Raw genomic sequence first — 17,218 nt, forward strand, 5'->3', positions numbered from 1 at the left:
TAAAAGGCATTTCTCAAAGAAGGAGTTTGAGTTTTTTATTATTTGCTAGCTACTTATTTCATTTTTGGTATTGCTTAGGCCTGACCAAATGCCCCAAATTTCTATTCATCATGAAAGGTTTCTTGAGCACCATTTTGTAAAGTCCAGGTATTGGTGGGGCTAGATGCATCCATGATCCCACACATGCACAGGGTGGAGGGGGGATTACAGAATGTGCTATTGAGGGCAGAATCCTTGTTTCTGAGAATCTCAGATTTATTTATTTTTTTAACATTATTGTGAAAATACAGCTGAATGCATGTAAGGCAGAATCTGGCAGAGGCTTGAAACCCATAAGATAGAATAAGATTTCCAGGGAGCAGGGGTTTTTTTTAATGCCCTGCAGAGCTCCCTGGAGCTCCCCATGAAAGCAGAAACAATAGTTATCAATAAAAATTGAAAAATATGCCCATCTGCTTAATTTAGATAGGTCTCAGAAATAAGTCTTATCTTGGTACAGAATTTTTGTTCACTTGCTGTAGAGTCCACACAGGTCTTGGATATGCCGATTAGGGGCTGGTTCAGCATGTTCATCGCTTTACAACTGTAGCTTCAAATGATGGTGACTTGCATGTGGGAATAAGCTGTTACAGAATGAATTTTCATTGCATCCAGCATGAACTCAAATAATGCTTTTCAATGTGGTCTGTTCAAACCCACAGTTCTCATGCAAAATCAATCATGATGTACATGCATGTGCGAACCAGCCCTAGATGTCCATTGTCCACCATAGCATTCTTCTTCTGGCTTAGGACTCGTGGCAACTGTGAATTCTGGTTTTACTTATTCTGAAGCTTTACAAAGTGCTTGAGGCAGGCATGGGACACTCACATTCATTTTTCACCAAGGGCATAGTCAAATTTCAGTTCTTCAATCTCTAAAAAGGTACACAGGTTTGGTGTACTAATTCCCTGTGCCACTCATATTTCAACAGATCTAAGAGCTGCCTCAGGTTCTCGGGCCATAGGAGATGGAGAACAATTTGGAGAGGATTGTTTTGTTCCACAGCTGTCGAGATTCATCTGCCAGCTGAGATCAAGCATACACAAAAGGCTTAAGGAAGACTTCAGACAAAAGAAGGATGCCTTGGTGGCAATCATTAGTAGGTATGATAAAACTCAGAACTAAACTAAACTAAACCTTGGCTCCAAAGAATGATATGATAATGGATACGAAATGGATGTGTCAAAAATAGAATATATTCACTTCAAGAGAAGCTTTTAAAGAAAGATACATGTTCTGTAGCAAATAAAAGCCTGTGACTGAAGCATTTTCCCCACTTCAGAAAATAACCATTTCAGTATTAAAAGCATTTCCTGTCTGGAATTCTTTTGAAATGAATGCAATAGAATCCTGCAACCCACAACTTCCAGTATCTTTGCCTGCTGATTTTTGAAGGAAGAGGAAGTAACACGCTTGTATTTCTCTCCTAAAGAAGATATCAAGCAAGGAAACACATCAAGAAATAGATAGATAGATAGATAATCAATCAATCACCAGGAAAACAAAAGGGGAAAGAGGAGCTAAGTTTGTTAGGGCTGGTAATTTTCTAGGGTTTGATTTCTGGCTGGCTGGAAGTGTTTGTGTGTTTGTCAGAGGTGTTAGCTTGAGTGGGGGATTCATTCCAAGTGAGTGATATTCCCGCTTGAGGGAGGGGGGTCATACCTGAGGAGAGTCCGTTTGCCTGCTAATCTTGAATGTAAGGCTCAGACCAGAGGAGCTTTGCAAAAAGATATCAAAGGGGTTTTGTAGGAGTTTAACAGGAGATTGGTGGGGAAGTCTGTGGGGAGGCACACAAGTGCCCCCCCTTCATTTCAGAGGAGACACTCAGTGCAGGAATAAGGTTAGTACTACCTGACTTTTGTAATTTTCTTGGAGGACACGCTTAAAACCTTTAATTAGCTGACAACTGCACCCAGTACATAGCTTCAAGCGAACAAGCCCTATATACTCTAAGTAGCCAATCAAACTGGTAGAAGGTAGAATGTCAGCAGGGGAGAGGGTTCCTCTTAGTGTATTGCCCAGAGTGTTGCATGTATGACTATCTGTCCAAGGGGCAGAAGTCCTGGGTGTGCGCTCAGTGCAAAATGCTCTTGGCTCTCAGGGTACAAGTTCATTCCCTCGAAGTCAAGGTGGCTGACCTGGAGAAGCTCAGGGAGGCAGAGAGGTGTGTGGATGAGACCCTCAGGGATGTGATAGAGACATCTCACTCCCAGACTGACAGCACTTCTGCTGTCATGAAGAGTGAAGGTCTCAGGGAAGGAGGACATCAGTCTGAGGAAGAGGCAAACACTCCCTTAGCAGGGACCTCTTCCTTGGGTGATGCACCAATATCCTCTTGCACAGAAGACACTCCTCCAGGGGGTGGGAGCCTCCTACTAGTGAGTGATTTGATCATTAGGGGCATAGAGAGATGGGTATGTGACCTGCGTGTAGACTGCATGGTGACTTGCCTGCCTGGTGCGGAGGTTGCGGACATCACGCTGCATGTAGGTAGGCTGTTAGGCAGTGCTGGGGAGGAGTCAGCCATCATGATGCACACTGGCAACAACGATGTTGGGAAATGCAGTCGGAAGGTCCTGAATGTCAAATTTAGGCTGCTAGGTAGCATACTGAGGTTCAGGACCTCCAGGGTAATGTTCTCTGAAATGCTACCTGTTCCACACACAAGGACAGCAAGACAGGCAGAGCTGAGGGGTTTCAATGCATGTATGAGACAGTGGTGCCAGAAGGAGGGGTTTAGATCTGGTAGGCACTGGGATACATTTGGGGGCAAGTGAAGCCTGTACAAAAGGAACAGGCTCCACTTGAACCAAGGTGGAACCAGACTACTGGCACTAAAATAAAAAAAGGTCACAGAGCTGCTTTTAAAGTGATGCCTGGGGAATTGCTGACAGGAGCTAGGAGGTATCTGCTTCAGCCAGCAAGCCCCCTAAGGTGCAGGGGTGCACATGTTTTGGATAAACTATAAGGGGACAGATGTGATAGAGCCGGTTAGTTGAGCAGAAGGAAACATATGACAGCTTGCCAAAAAGGTTAAAGGCCGGTAAGAGGGATAGCACACGCCAACACCTGGTAAGGGACTTGGCATATAGGTGTCTATATATACCAATGCCAGAAGCCTCCGAGTGAAGATGGGTGAGCTGGAGTGCTTGGTTACTAATAAAAACATAGATATAGTGGGAGTAACAAACCTGATGGAACGGTGAGAACCAGTGGGACACGTTTATTCCTACATATAGACTCTACAGAAGGGACAGGGAGAGAAGGATTGGGATAGGAGTAGCACTGTATATTAAAGAAGGGATAGATTCCAACAAGCTAGGGATGTGCTATCGCCCTCCAAATAACGCTGAGAGTGACCTGGAGTTAGAGAAGGAAATAAGAGAGGTGTCAAAGAGAGCCAGGGCAGTAATAATGGGTGACCAACTACCCACACATGTAGTGGGTAAATTTACATTAAAGTAATGAAAGAGAGGCCAAATTTCTAGACATGCTAAATGACTGTGCCTTAGAACAGTTAGTCGTGGAACAACCAGAGGGATGGCAACCTTAGACTCAATCCTGAGTGGTGCCCAGGAACTGGTGCAAGGTGTCAGAGTTGCAGAACCATTGGGTAGTAGTGACCATAGTGTGATCCAATTCGGCATATATGCAAGTGTTGCATATTGTCAAGTGTTGGACTTCAGAAGAGGAAACTTCTCAAAAATGAGGGGACTGGTAAAAAGGAAGTTGAGAGGGCAGGTCAGGAGGGTCAGATCACTCCAGAAAGCATGGAATAGGGGTATGCACGGAACCAGCTAGTCTAGTGTGGTTCGAGTCCAAACCAGACCTGAACTGGATAGGGCCAGTTTGGTCTGGCACCCCCTCAACCCCTCCGGTTCAGTCCAGTCCGGGGAGTTAATGAACATTTTTAGGTTAAAAATGTTTGGGTTTTTTGTTTAACTTGCCCCCTCGGGGTGGGGGGGGTTCTCCAAGGTGGGGGTGGTCCTCAAAGGTTCCCCCTCCCCCCTGGCCTACCTGACTTCCAAAACTGGCCCATTTGGGCCTTTTCCCCAGCGCAGTGGCCATTTTGGAGGCCGCCGCGCCTGTGCAATGTGCATCTGCATGGCTTGGGTCATGCAGCAAGGGGAACAACAAAAATTTCTTTAAATCTATCAGAAGTAGAAAACCTGCCAGGGAGGCAGTTGGCCCCTCAGATGATGAGGATGTGAAAGGAATTATTAAGGAGGATAAGGAGATTGCAGAGATGCTGAATGAGTTCTTTGCATCTGTCTTCACGGCAGAGAATACTGACCATATACTCTCTCTGCAATTGAGCTTTTCAGGTTTAGTGGCTGAAGAAATGGACCAATTTGAGGTGACAAGGGAAGATTTTCTAAACTGTCTTGAAAAACTAAAAATTAACAAATCGCCAGGGCCAGATGGCATCCACCCAAGAGTTCTGAAAGAACTCAAATATGAAATGCTGATCTCCTAGCAAAAATATGTAATTTGACCCTACTATCAGGCTCTGTACCAGAGGACTGTATACAGATCTGCCATCTGGAGACTCGTGGGAGAAGAGGGATCCCCAATTCCTCACTGCGCCACACAGTGGGGTCACCCTTGAGGGGCACAGGTGCACATTTCCACAAGGGCGGATAGGCTGGCAGGGGGCACGCTCTGACAGCTACTTGGCGGCAGCTGCCATGACAAGGAAAGATGTCTCCAGGGTACCCATGCCTGTGGCATTCCTCCATAGAGCAACCTGGCTCTATCTCAAGCACCCAGTGGCCAGCATTCTCATGAGAGAGTGGTCCGTGGGATAATGGGAGGCAAGCACGCTAATGCCACCTAGTAAATTTGGGATTTGTGGTCACAATCAAGCAGTGTTGTGGAATGTAATAAGAGCACTTCAGAATGCCCCCACTTATTCCTCACTGATGGGTCTTCTCCTGAGTAAGCCTAGGGACTGATAACACAAAAGTGGAAGGCGCTGGGTCCCCCTTCCCCAACCTTTCTGTGAAAAAATAGAAATTGGCTGCTCCAGGATCCCTGTTTGGGGTTGCCTTTTAAACCCAACTTTGGGTACCCCCACCCACCATATGTGCCCATCCTGCCTCTATGATGGGGTGCCCTGCTTATGTTGTCACCTGGAGTAATTGTGCTTGCCAACATACATCACACACTCAATCAATCAATGACTCAATCATTTTATTTACGGCCGTAAGCCAAATAAAATTAAAACTTTAGACAGTTACCATAGATAAATATACAGCATAAAATAACTAAAAGATACACAATCAGCCTCATAAAACCCCATGACGAGAGGTCAGTTTCATAGCTCCATATAAAAATTTAGCAACCAGTTCAGTAATACCCACATTAACATCAGCAAGACATAAATTAAGATAAAATGAGTCAGGCCTGCCTGGGAACTGAACAAAAAGGGCGGGGTCAATAATTCTTTCCTTGAGTCACGGAACAAAGAGCAGTACAGAAGCACATGAGCAACTGTTTCTAAACAGCCCTCTCCACAAGAACATAGCCCTGAAACAGGGGAATCCTTGCAAAAACTTCTAAGGAGCAAGGCAGAGGGTAAAACATTCAGCCTGGCTCTTGCAAAGGCTAACCTCAATTTAACCAGATGGAGCATGGAGAGATATTTAGCAGGATGATTTCGAGCAGGGAGGGAAATACCAAGATATATGGGAGAGCAGCTTCTATTCACTAAGGAGACAAGGCATTGATACTCAATGTCTCAAAGACGTTGGATCATAGTAGCCTTAGCACTGGTAAAACACAGAGATAATAAACTGTAAGGAGAAAGCCCCAAACTCAACACTTTTTTGGTAACCACAGATAACCAAGGGTTAGGGAAGTTGTCGCTCCACATAAGTTGAATATACAATGAACCCTGAGACCCAAGGCAAAACCTGAGTCAGTGAGTTAGTGTAAGCTCCCAAGCCCGACAGGCAATGGAATAGGAACCGGACTCCAAACACAAAGCGCCATAGGAAACACATCTCAGCACTCTAAAAATAGCTCTGAGAAATCTGGACTGAATAGAATCCATCTCCGACTGTATCCCCTGAATCCATAGTGGAGCGCCAAAGAGGATTTGAGCTACAATTTTGGCTCGGAACACCCTGACAGCCGTAGGTATTGGCCAACCCTAGTGAAGAAAAAACGGAGAAAAGCATACATTGTGGAATGTGCAGTATGGATCGCATGTAAACGCTGTGATTTCCAATTAAGATTTGATTGGAAATAGATACCAAGATATTTAAACTTAAAAACCTGGTCGATCTTAATATGGTTGATTCTCCAGCTGTAAACCTTCCTGGCATTTGAGAACACCAACACCTTTGATTTAGCAAAGTTAATGGAAAGATGGTTATCATTACAATATTGGGCAAACATTTTCAAAAGTCTGAGGAGACCAATTTGGGTCTGGGACAAGAGGATCAAATCATCAACATATAGGAGCACCGGAACCCGATGGTCTGCCAGCTTAGGGGAGTGAGCGTCCACCTTATTCAACTCACTTATTCAACTACATCATGGTCACTTGCTTCTTGGGAAGCAAGGGATGGAGTCGGGACAGGGAATGCCCATTGAGACGATGGCAAGGCTGTAATGGGGTGTCGTGGGGTCCCTGTTGCCAGGCAACTCCATAGCAGCATAGGTGAGAGGAGGGGTGGGGCTGGTTCTCTGAGTGGCAGCCAGTGAGAAGCGCTGCTGGCATGGAGCAAACAAGTCCCTGGGCAGGTCTGTGCTACGGCTTCTATGGTTGCGGTTTGGAAATAGGCATGAAATCACAGTTATGGCGGCATCCAGAGCCTCAGTGGCCAAACCTCAAGTCTCAGTGGTGAACTTTTGTGCAAACCAAAGGTTCAAAGTGGAGTTTGCTGAGGCAAACCAGAGGCCGCTTTCCCACAAAAATGTGGTTTCACATGTTGGGACATACTGGAGTCCCAACCTCTGCCACATTTAACTCTGGTTTGGCATTATGTATGAACTGAGCCAATGTTACTATTGGGTGAGGCAAAACAAATGCCCAGCAGCCATGGAGGTCCAGAGACCACCAGCCACTTTCGCCCCACTGCAAGCATTGCCTGCTTGGTCTCAACTTGTGCCAGCTGGTTGCTCTGTGTCATCACAGAGCTGACACAGCTGTTTGCTGCCCTGATCTCAGCGAGGTGGGCCCTTCGAGGATAAGAGTGCAGCCATCCAGCACGAGGCAGGCAGAAAAGGTGAGCCCATCCTCAAATCTTGTCCCAGGCCCCTTCCAACTTTGCTGTGCCCCTGCTGAAGCTACTAGAACTTTTGCAATAAGAAGCTGGCAACCCTAAGTCTCATCATTTTATTACAGACACCCACCAGGGGTTAGAGTGGGGTTTTGATGGCCCTTTAGGTGAAAGGAGGGTATGTGGCAGCGGCAAACAGTGGAGTTGCAGGAATCCTGCGATAGAGGCAAGCACACAATCATCACATAATTATAAAAGCAGTCAGTCATTCAGCATTTGGGTTACCTTGGTGACAAATGTTCCCATGTGCCACTAACCAGACTCTAAAATTTGCCACATTATATCAAGGTCATGATGCTCCTCATGCTGAGCATCCTACCATCATTTATTATTTATAGAAGCTCCTAAAATATACTAGCATTGTACATGAATAAAATGTGCACGTCCCAGCCCACAGGCTCACAATCTAGATAAAAACCTGAAACAAAAGGAGAAGGAACTTGAAAGGAGGTAGGAGATATGTTAAAATTTCATCACAGCTTAGAATAAGTAGTTGCTGCCCTGAGGGCAGTGGCTTCCCAGTGTATGGGAAGCCACAGAGTAGCAGCAGGATATTATGGGGTACTGGCACAACATTGCATCTGTATTAGTCACTCAGGTTAGACTTTCCTAATAAAGTTATCATTCAAAGTGGTATAATAATAATAATAATCTCCTATGCAATATCAGACCCATACAAGCGCAACATTTTATATGCTGGTGCAAGCCTGACAACCCTTTTAAGCAGCAGAGCCTCTTAATGAGTGAGCTGCAAGGTCTTCTGGTGGATAAGCCCCAAGTCATTGATGTGGACATCTACATCACCATTTTGTAAAGAGAGTAGCAGCTGTAGTCTCTATATGAGGTAAAGAGAGTTCTTAATTAGGATAAACAAAATAGGAACATAGGAAGCTGCCATATACTGAGTCAGGCCATTGGTCTATCCAGCTCAGTATTGTCTTCACAGACTAGCAGCAGCCAGTCTCTCTCAGCCCTATCTTGGAGATGCCAGGGAGGGAACTTGGAACCTTCTGCTCTTCCCAGAGAGGCTCCATCCCCTGAGGAGAATATCTTCCAGTGCTCACACATCAAGCCTCCCATTCATCCAAGGTGGACCCTGCTTAGCTAAGGAGAGAAGTCATGCTTGCTACCACAAGACCAATGGTCTCCGAGGCAGGAAAATCAGGTTGGACTATCCCTCTCTCCTTCCTTGGACAAGACTGAAAGGAAAATATTGTTTGGGTAGGGAAAACGTCTTGCAGGCTAATTCTAGCAGGGTGCATAAAGTTTACAAGGCCTTTTCTAAGCACCTATACGGCTGAAGAGCAACTAATTAGAAACAAACCTATTTGGGAAATGGTTGTGAAGGTAAGCTTTTGAAGGATCTATGGATGCCACAGAGATATAAACCCTGGTGCTGCTTGTCATTCCAGGATGGATAACTCTGCAGGTTTTAATCTCTCAAGCAGTGATTAAGCCACTTCAGGCTTATTTGGATGTTGAATGTTGCCAGTTCTTGTAGTCCCACTCATTGACCATGCTATGCCTCTGGGACACCTTGCATTCTGCTAGGAAGCAGGAGTCTGCTCTGCAGCAAAAACTCAGTTTCTCAAATTTATCTTGACACCCCATTTTGGGAGGAGGGGTTAGAGAATTGGTAGAAAGTGGGTAATATTGCCTGGTTCCAGCAAATCTCATTCTAAAGTCTTAGTCATTTTACCGAACACATTTTTCTCCTGGGTTTGAGAGCATCTCCAATCAGTTGTCTAAGGAGAAGTGGGCATAATGATTCTCTGAATTGTTTTGCTCAGGAGAGTCACACTGTAAAAACATTCACTTTTGTCAGATCTACATGTGGTCTAAAGTTCAGTAGTTCCCTATGCTCCTGACTGTACCTCAGTAGATTCATGGACAGAAAAACAAGCCTTCAGGGAAGAACGGGATGATGCCATAGCTAGATGAGAGGCTGTTTGCACACAAAAATCTCCTATAAGTGATTCATTCAAAAACATATTGACCACACCATGCAGGGAAGGGATATTTAAACCTTTCCTGGCATGCCAAAGTCCCAATAAAAATTCTACCCTCGAAGCTAATCCTCCTGGGATTAATTGAAGCTCGGAGATGGAAATTTTCATTGGCATAGCAGCACAATGGGAACAAATTAAATATCCGCTCCCCAAGGTCCTGGTGCTGATCCCTCCCCAATAACTGCTGTTTAAATTAAAACACACATGGTAAAACTACATGAACAGTGTAACATGCACTGTAGTTTGTAGTGGGGAGAAGAGGGTGGGTTGCTCAGCATTTTGCTCCATAACTCCACTTCTACAAGGGCTAGAGCTTAGCTTTTTTTTAAAAAAAAAAAATTAAAGCTGGGGGTCCATGTCAGGGTTAGGATAGGACAACTTCAAATCCCCATTATTTCCTATGGTGGAAATATACAAAATCAGTAAAAACTAAAAAAAACACCATTAAAACCAACCAAGTTCCCAACAGCCTTGAAATCTGGATTTTATCCATCCAGCCAGGGTAGCCTTGGACACCCTATTGCCAATGCATGGAGGATGGAAGGAAACAAAGAGCGCATCAGACTTGTGGATATCCCTGATTCTGTGTATGTATATCAGTAGGGCCCTATGGACGTCAAGCTTATGCCACAACTTTTATTTGGGATGTGTGGGAACGGGAGAGGAGGGAAGCACAATAACCTGAGTCCTGTGAAAGGCGGTGTTGACCTTAGGTAGGAAGGTCGGATCTAACTGAAGATTAACTGCATCCGACTGAAAGGTACAGAATTCTTTTCTTGCAGATAGAGCACCCAATCTGGAAATCCTGCAGGCAGATGCGATGGCCACCAGGAACAGAACCTTATAGGACAGTACTTTAAGTGGAATTGAGTCGATGGGTTCGAATGGAGCCTTCGTGAGTGTATTCAACACTTGATTCAGGTTCCAGGAGGAAAAGCGTTTGATGGGAGGCGGTGCTAGATTGGCCGCACCCCTCAGGAATCTGGAGACGTGAGAATGAAGCGCTGGCTGGCCAGCAGAGGAGGATGAGATGTTTAAAACCGAGGCCAGGGCAGAGGCCTGCCGTTTGAGGGTACTAGGGTGGAGGTGAAGATTCAGACCCGCTTGAAGGAAGGCGAGGACTTCTGGCACTCCTGCCACAAGGGAGTCCTTCTTGTGTGAATGTGCCCATCGTAAGAAAGCCGACCACGTGGCCTGATATATGTGATTCGTGGAAGGCCTCCTGGAGGCTAGGATGGTATCTTGTACTGGTTTAGAATACTCCTTTGCTTTTAGCTTCACGCGCTCAACCTCCAGGCAAAGAGTTGGAGCCACTGGGGGTCGGGATGGAGGAGGGGACCCTGACGCAGCAGATCGGGACAGAGCAGAAGGCGCCACGATGGCTGGGTGGCGAGATTGATGAGGTCGGAGAACCACGGCCTGCAGGGCCAAAATGGCACTACGAGGATCAGATCCGCCTTTTCCAGAAGCAGTTTCTTGATGACTTTCCTGATAATGGAGGGGGAGAAGGCGTAGAGTAGACCGTCCGGCCACGGGGAGTGGAGAGCGTTGGTCGCTTCCGCAAGGGGAGAGTGGTATCTGGAGATGAAGCGGGGAAGCTGGCGGTTGGCTGGCGAGGCGAACAGGTCCACCAATGGTTGACCCAGGATTCTGGACATCTGAGTGAAGACTTCCGGGTGCAGCGACCATTCTCCTGGATCAAGGGACTACCGACTCAGCCAGATTGTTGTCTTCACCCTTTAGATGCTCGGTGATGATGGAGAGCACGTTGTTCTCCACCCAGCGAAAGATGAGGTCTGCTTCCTTCATCAGCTGTCTTGATCTGGTGCCTCCCTGCCGGTTGACATGTGCCTTGACCGTCACATTGTCCATCCTGAGAACATGTTGACCCTGAAGAAGGTGGTGGAAGTGAAGCAGTGCAAAGTGGGCTGCTCGGAGTTCTAGCCAGTTTATCGGATGTCTGGACTCCTCTATCGATCAGGATCCTTGTGCCACCTGTCCCTGGCAGTGTGCCCTCAACCCGAGAGACTTGCATCCATTGTGAGTACCGTGCGATGGGGTTCTGCCAAGGGTCTCTCTACAAGGAGAGACGGGGACAGCCACCAGTGCAGGGATTGTTTGACTCGCTGCAAAATCGTGATGGTCTTGTGTGTGACTGCCATGATGTTGTCTTGACAGGGCAGTAGGGCCCATTGGAGCGATTGTGAGTGCCACCTGGCCCAAGGGGAACAGTCTAGGCATGCTATCATTGATCCCAGCGCTTGAGCCAAGACCACAACGTCCTCCTTGTGTTTTTGCAGGAGAGGGCAGAGTTGATGTGTGATCTTGTCTCTTCTCTCCTCGGAAAGAGAGACCATCCCCTGTGCCGTGTCAAACAACGCTCCCAGATGTACTAGCCGTTGGGTCGGGACGAAATGGCTCTGTCTTTTCTGGGTTGACTACGAATCTGTGATCCTGAAGGGCTGTCACTGTGGTGTGGACATCTTTGATGGCTTGTTCCCTGGATCGTGCCCAGATGAGCAGGTCGTCAAGATAAGGATGGACATTCACTCCCAGGAGGCGTAGGTGCAAGACCAGCGAGACCATGATCTTTGTAAACACCCTCGGGGCTGAGGACAGGCCGAAGGGCAAGGCACGGTACTGGAAGTGGTTGCCATCGTAGGCGAAGTGCAGATAGATTCTGTCATGGGCTCTGATCGGAATGTGCAGGTAGGCCTCTGACAGGTCCACTGAAGCCAGGTAGTCACCTGGCTGAACAGCCTCCTTTATGGTATGAAGGGATTCCATCCAAAATTTTATCTTCTGTACAAAGCGATTGAAGGTCTTGAGGTCGAGGACAGCCCTCCAGGAGCCGTCCTTTTTTGGGACTAAGAATAGGATGGAGTATGTGCTGAGAAATCTTTGCGCAGATGGAACGTGCTCTGTCGCCCGGATCTGTAGCAGGTGGTTCACTGCCTGAAGCATCTGTTGATGTTTGATAGAGTTGACCGACCTGGGAGTGGGGCAGAAATAAGGGGGGGGGGACAAGGTCTATGGCGTAACCATGGGAGACAACGTCTATTACCCAGGCGTCGGAGGCCGTGGAGAGCCAGGTAGTGCAGAACTCCGACAGCCTGCCGCCCACGGGAATGGCGTCATTGTTTGTGCTGAGAGTGGGGGGGTATTAAACTGCTTGGCTGTGGAGCCTCTGGAATTACCTCAGTACCTTTGTCGCCACTATGGTCTGTTGGAACCTCTGGAGGGTTGGAATCTGACATCCCTAGCCGCATAGTTCTGTGAGGCGGGTTGCCTGTAGGGATGAAAGGAGAAACGTGAGCCCCGAAAGGACTGCCTAGCTCCCCTAAGTGAGAAAGGTATGGCCTTCTTTTTGTCCTGTGTTTCAATCAGGACCAGTTCCAGGGCTGGCCCAAAGAGGTCTGTCCTGGCAAATTGGATTTAGAGTCTACATTCCATGATTTGAGCCAAAGCGAGTGGCGAACAGCCACTCTAGCTACCATGGTTCGGGAGGATTGCTGGATGCAGTCCAGGCTAGAATCTGCTGTCAAGGCGGCTGCTTTGGCCATTTTATTTATGCCTTGTCGTAATTTAGGAAGCTCAGGAGGGACCATTTTGACCAGCTCCTTGGCCCACAGCACGGACACTTGGGCGAATATGGAGTTGGTAGTGGCCATCTTTATGGCAGTGGTGGAGGCGTCGTGGACCTTCTTAAGAAGGGTGTCACAGCGCCTATCTTCTTGGGACTTTAATTGTTCCTGCCCTTCAGACTGCAGTATCGCCCCCAAGACCAATTGGGCCACGGGTGGATCCACCTTAGGTGTGTCTAACAACTTAGACACATCCATGGGTAAATGATAATGTTTCTTAGGGATGTTGTCAATTGGTTTGGTGGAAGTCGGGTGCTGCCATTCCGCACACATCACCTTCTGAAAAAGGGGAGGAAAGGGGACTATAGGCATAGTCGGTTCTGATGATGGAAATACCTGGTGATCAAGAGTAGAGGCTGGTTGCTCAGGTGGAGAGACATCAATTGTGCGCTTAGCTTTGGTCAGTAAAACTTCAAAATCTGCTGTGGAAAAAAGTCTGGTAGAATTAGAAATGGGAGGGGCCACCTCCTCTTCAGATAGTTCCCCCTCCTCTTTATCTGAGCCCATGGGCCCTGATGGAATCAGGGGAATGGAGTGCCCAGAGTCGCTCCCTGAGGGATGAGCCGGTATGTCAGAGGGTGCTGGTCTTACCGGAATATGGGGCACCAAAGGAGGGAGCTGGGGGGGAGGAGAGCAGGAGTGGGGGGAGAGAGGTTTGAAGGCATGGGTCCCGGTGGTGGTCTGGCTCGCCTAGGTCTCTTGTCCCTCTGAGGGGACGAAGAGGAAGAAGATGAAGAAACTCTGCGTTTGCGTATGCCCCTACGTGGCAAGGACCTGGGCATAAAGAACCCCCATTCGCACAATGGAATGGCTCTATGGCGTGGGCTGGAGTCAGGTGAAGAACAAGAAAGACTATCATGACCTTTGCTTTTGCGAGGCCTTCTAGGCACCTCCCGTGGAGCTGGGTTGAGAGGCAAGGTGGGTGAGATGATGTCTGAAGTGGAAGGGTCCACGGGCTGTGGTAGAGGGTTCCCCATGGGGTGGGATTGAATCTGTACCCCCAACAGTGGAGCCGCAGGTGGCTCTAGGACAAATTCCCTTCGGAAGAATTCCCTAAGCACTGGGTGGCCCTGGGGGAGAAGGGATCTGTACTCACTGGAGTCTCCTTGCTCATGGGATCCTTACTGGGTGAAGAAGAATCCAACAGTGGGGAGAGAATGCGTGGGCCACCCGATTCCCCCTCAACCACTGAGTCCTCGCAGGGCAGGGGAATGGACGCCATGAGAGTGCCCACCGGGCTCCGGTCATCCACCTCTAAAATGGGCCTCTTGGAGCTACCCGCCATTTTGGCACCATTTTTGCTGAGTTTCGCTTTCGAGCGCTTGCAAACGGCTTGAATGAGCAGCCGTTCGCTATGGCGTTTGCAGCCTTCCAATCTCAGGAGGAGATCCTTGCGCTTTTTCCTCTTCTTCGGAGAAGCCTGGCCCCCGTTGTGCTTAGATTTTTTAGGGGCTTTAGCAGGCTGCCGTTCTGAAGCCTCAGTTTCCATTGCCCTGGACGCCAAAGCATGGGTGGGAGAGAAAAGCGGCACCGGGAATGCTCCCTGTGAAGCCGCGTTAGGCGGCAGGGAGGGCTTAGCGCTGCCCAGGTGCTGCGGCAGCGAAGCTCCTTCCAACAAAGAGGCCTGAAGAAACTCTTCAGCGTGAGCTAATTCCATGAGAAAAGGATCAAATCAAAGATAAGAGTAATTTGGAGAAGCCAATAGGACTGAATGGAAACTGAAAAAAGGCAATTTGAAAACTTGAGAATTTGGAACCGAATGAAGCCCGACTCTCTTCCCACCCTCGCAAAAACTAAAGAAAAGAGGTGGAGAGAGGGGGCGAGAGTAAGAGAAAATACAAAAAGACGCTACCAGCAATGGAGTAAACAGTCAGAGCTCTCTCCAAGCATCCTGTCCCGAGCGAGACAGAACTGGAACTGGGGCTGGGAGGCGGCTCCGCCTACAATCAAATCACATGACATGGTCCATTTCTGTCTCGGGCATGCGCAGTCCACTACCGTTGCTGAGGATCTCCTATTCAGGGGAAAAAACATTTGTTTGAAAAGCGGTTTATAAATATTTGTTGTTGTTTCAATTTGGGCACAAATTGAATTTTAAAAAACCAATTCATGCACATCCCTAGAAGGAAGAGCAAGAGTTCCTATCCTTCTCCAGTACATCCACGTTTCTTCTGTGAGGCACTGAAGGGAAAAAGCTGGCGGGAGCAGCCACACTTCTAGTAATAATGCTGAGGGTTTTTTTTTTAAAAAGGTAGGAAAACAGGAGAAACCTCATGCAATTGTTTTAGAGTGTTACTTACAACACACTGTGGTAGCAACAAACATGGAAGCCACTGAAGTAAGAGTGGGGTACTGTACTGCCCCCACACTGTGAGTGAGAATAGTGACTGCCATTGCTTGCCTCCTCTGCAACATCCAAAATGGTTTCCATTTGGTCTGAGGAGCATTGCAAAGGATAGGTTGCTATGACTGTGGCTGCTCTGCCTCACTCTCAGCCCAAAAGAATGATGTAAGGGAAGACGTGGTGCAGGGGCATAGATAGGGGAGAGGAGGCTTGTGTTCACCCTTCTCATCGGCGGCCCCTCAGAGTAAGAATGAAGAAATGAAGAAAGTAGGGAGGGGTGAGCCAGGCACCGCCCAGGATCTGGGGGGTCCAGATTCTTTGAACCCATCCACTCAATTATAGCTACTTCCCTGACATGGAGCAAATAACAGCATTCAACAGCCTCTTTGTTTTCGTGCCAACTGTTTTCCTGCTCTGAGCAAAGAAGGGGGAGAAGTCGAGTGTGGGAAGCTACACCAGGAGAGGAAAGGCCACCTCCACAGGAACACCCTTTTCTTCAGGGCCAAAGTCCCTGTCCCAAATGGACCCTGCCAGTCCCATCAGTTATAACCAGAGATGGGCAAAATACTTCTTAAAAGTATTTTAGATACACAATACCTGAGCAAACTTATTTTAAATACAAAATACTTGGTAAACAACCAATAAAAATACAAAATACAAAATAGTATTTTAAACTACATCTTAAAATACAAAATACAATGCCTGAAAAATAGGAAACAATTTTGAGATGTTCATTATTACTTAACCAAACTTGTTTCCTTTTAGTGATACAAGTTTTTCAAAGATTAATCACTCAAGTTGTGCCTTTTAGGGCTGTTAATCATCCCAGCGAAGGAAAATAACTGTTCTACGGGACCACTTTATGTTAGACTTGTATTATATCTTTAAAATCACCATCGGACAATGGGAAACCCATCCAACATACTAATGTGCTTGGATTTATCCTGCAAAAACTGGAGTATTTCCAGCTTTTTAAACACTCAATCACAATACACTGTTTTCAGGGGCGGGGGGAGGGGGTAAGTATACTTCAAGTATGTCCATAGAAATCAAAACAAAACAGGATGTATCCAATGTTAATCCTGCTTAGAGTAGACCCATGGAAATAACTCAAAGTTAGTCATAATAAAGGCTGCAATCCTATAGAAGTGGCATAGTCAAATGAGCAGCAAATTGTATTTTTGGTGAAGCAATCATATGGACAAATTATATGAGGAGAAAAACTCTTTATCCCAATTAATCCGTTCCCCCCTTTCCTCTCTTTCTCTATGCTATTCTTGAAGCACTGAGAGCAATTGGAGGGGAGTGTTTTATGGAAGTGACTCAGAAGGATTCCCTAAACCCAAGCTGTTACTTAGTAAGAAAGCTAAAGAAAGCTTCTAGATTATATACAAATTAAAAGGATTTATTTTAGGGATGTGCAAATTGATTCGGGTACAAATCGATTTGTACCCAAAATCTAGCTGATTCAGGCGATCTGGAGACAAAACAAATTACTTCTGTGGTCCATTGGCTAGATTCGGGTACAAATTGAATCATGCCTGATCCGATTCGAATTGATTCGAGATTCGGATCCCTGCTATTAATTCTCCCCGATTCTCAGCTTTCATTAAAAAAAAAAAAAAAAAAAGCTAAGCTCTAGCTTTTGTAGAATTGGAGTTATGGAGCAAAATGTGTGGTCACTATTTTTCAAGTGTTAGTTTTCTTTGGTGTATAACTTCTTTATAACCTGTCAGGATTCATTACACACCTTCATTTCTTCTATTCATTTTGACTGTCTTTTCGACAGTGCCAACTGTCAATTGCCATGTGCCAACTACACCCCACTCCCACCCACAAGGCAGTTTATATTCTGGGAATTTTTTCAAGGTGTTTAGGCTCTGTGGTGTC

The 17,218-nt window shown here is 46.8% G+C and overlaps 1 protein-coding gene across 8 annotated transcripts in view; it reads right to left on the bottom strand.

Moving 5' to 3' along the window:
- The window catches only part of LOC128342137 (uncharacterized), a 326,129-nt gene that overhangs the window by 298,190 nt on the left and 10,721 nt on the right, over positions 1-17,218 (bottom strand). Inside the window, exons 2-5 of one of the 8 annotated variants that reach the window (XM_053289046.1) lie at positions 14,837-14,998; positions 13,321-13,403; positions 12,538-12,629; positions 6,210-12,332 (exon numbers count right to left, since the gene is read on the bottom strand). The exons of 6 other annotated variants lie outside the window; for them this stretch is intronic. In XM_053289046.1, the coding sequence (XP_053145021.1) occupies positions 9,977-11,029 (1,053 nt within the window). In that variant the 5' untranslated portion in view covers positions 11,030-12,332; positions 12,538-12,629; positions 13,321-13,403; positions 14,837-14,998 and the 3' untranslated portion in view covers positions 6,210-9,976. Of the gene's footprint in view, positions 1-6,209; positions 12,333-12,537; positions 12,630-13,320; positions 13,407-14,836; positions 14,999-17,218 lie in introns of those variants that run through there. One more of the 8 variants, XM_053289045.1, reaches the window with a different exon arrangement.

This window comes from Hemicordylus capensis, chromosome 2 (assembly GCF_027244095.1).
Source record: "Hemicordylus capensis ecotype Gifberg chromosome 2, rHemCap1.1.pri, whole genome shotgun sequence".
In the NCBI taxonomy this organism is placed as follows: domain Eukaryota; kingdom Metazoa; phylum Chordata; class Lepidosauria; order Squamata; family Cordylidae; genus Hemicordylus; species Hemicordylus capensis.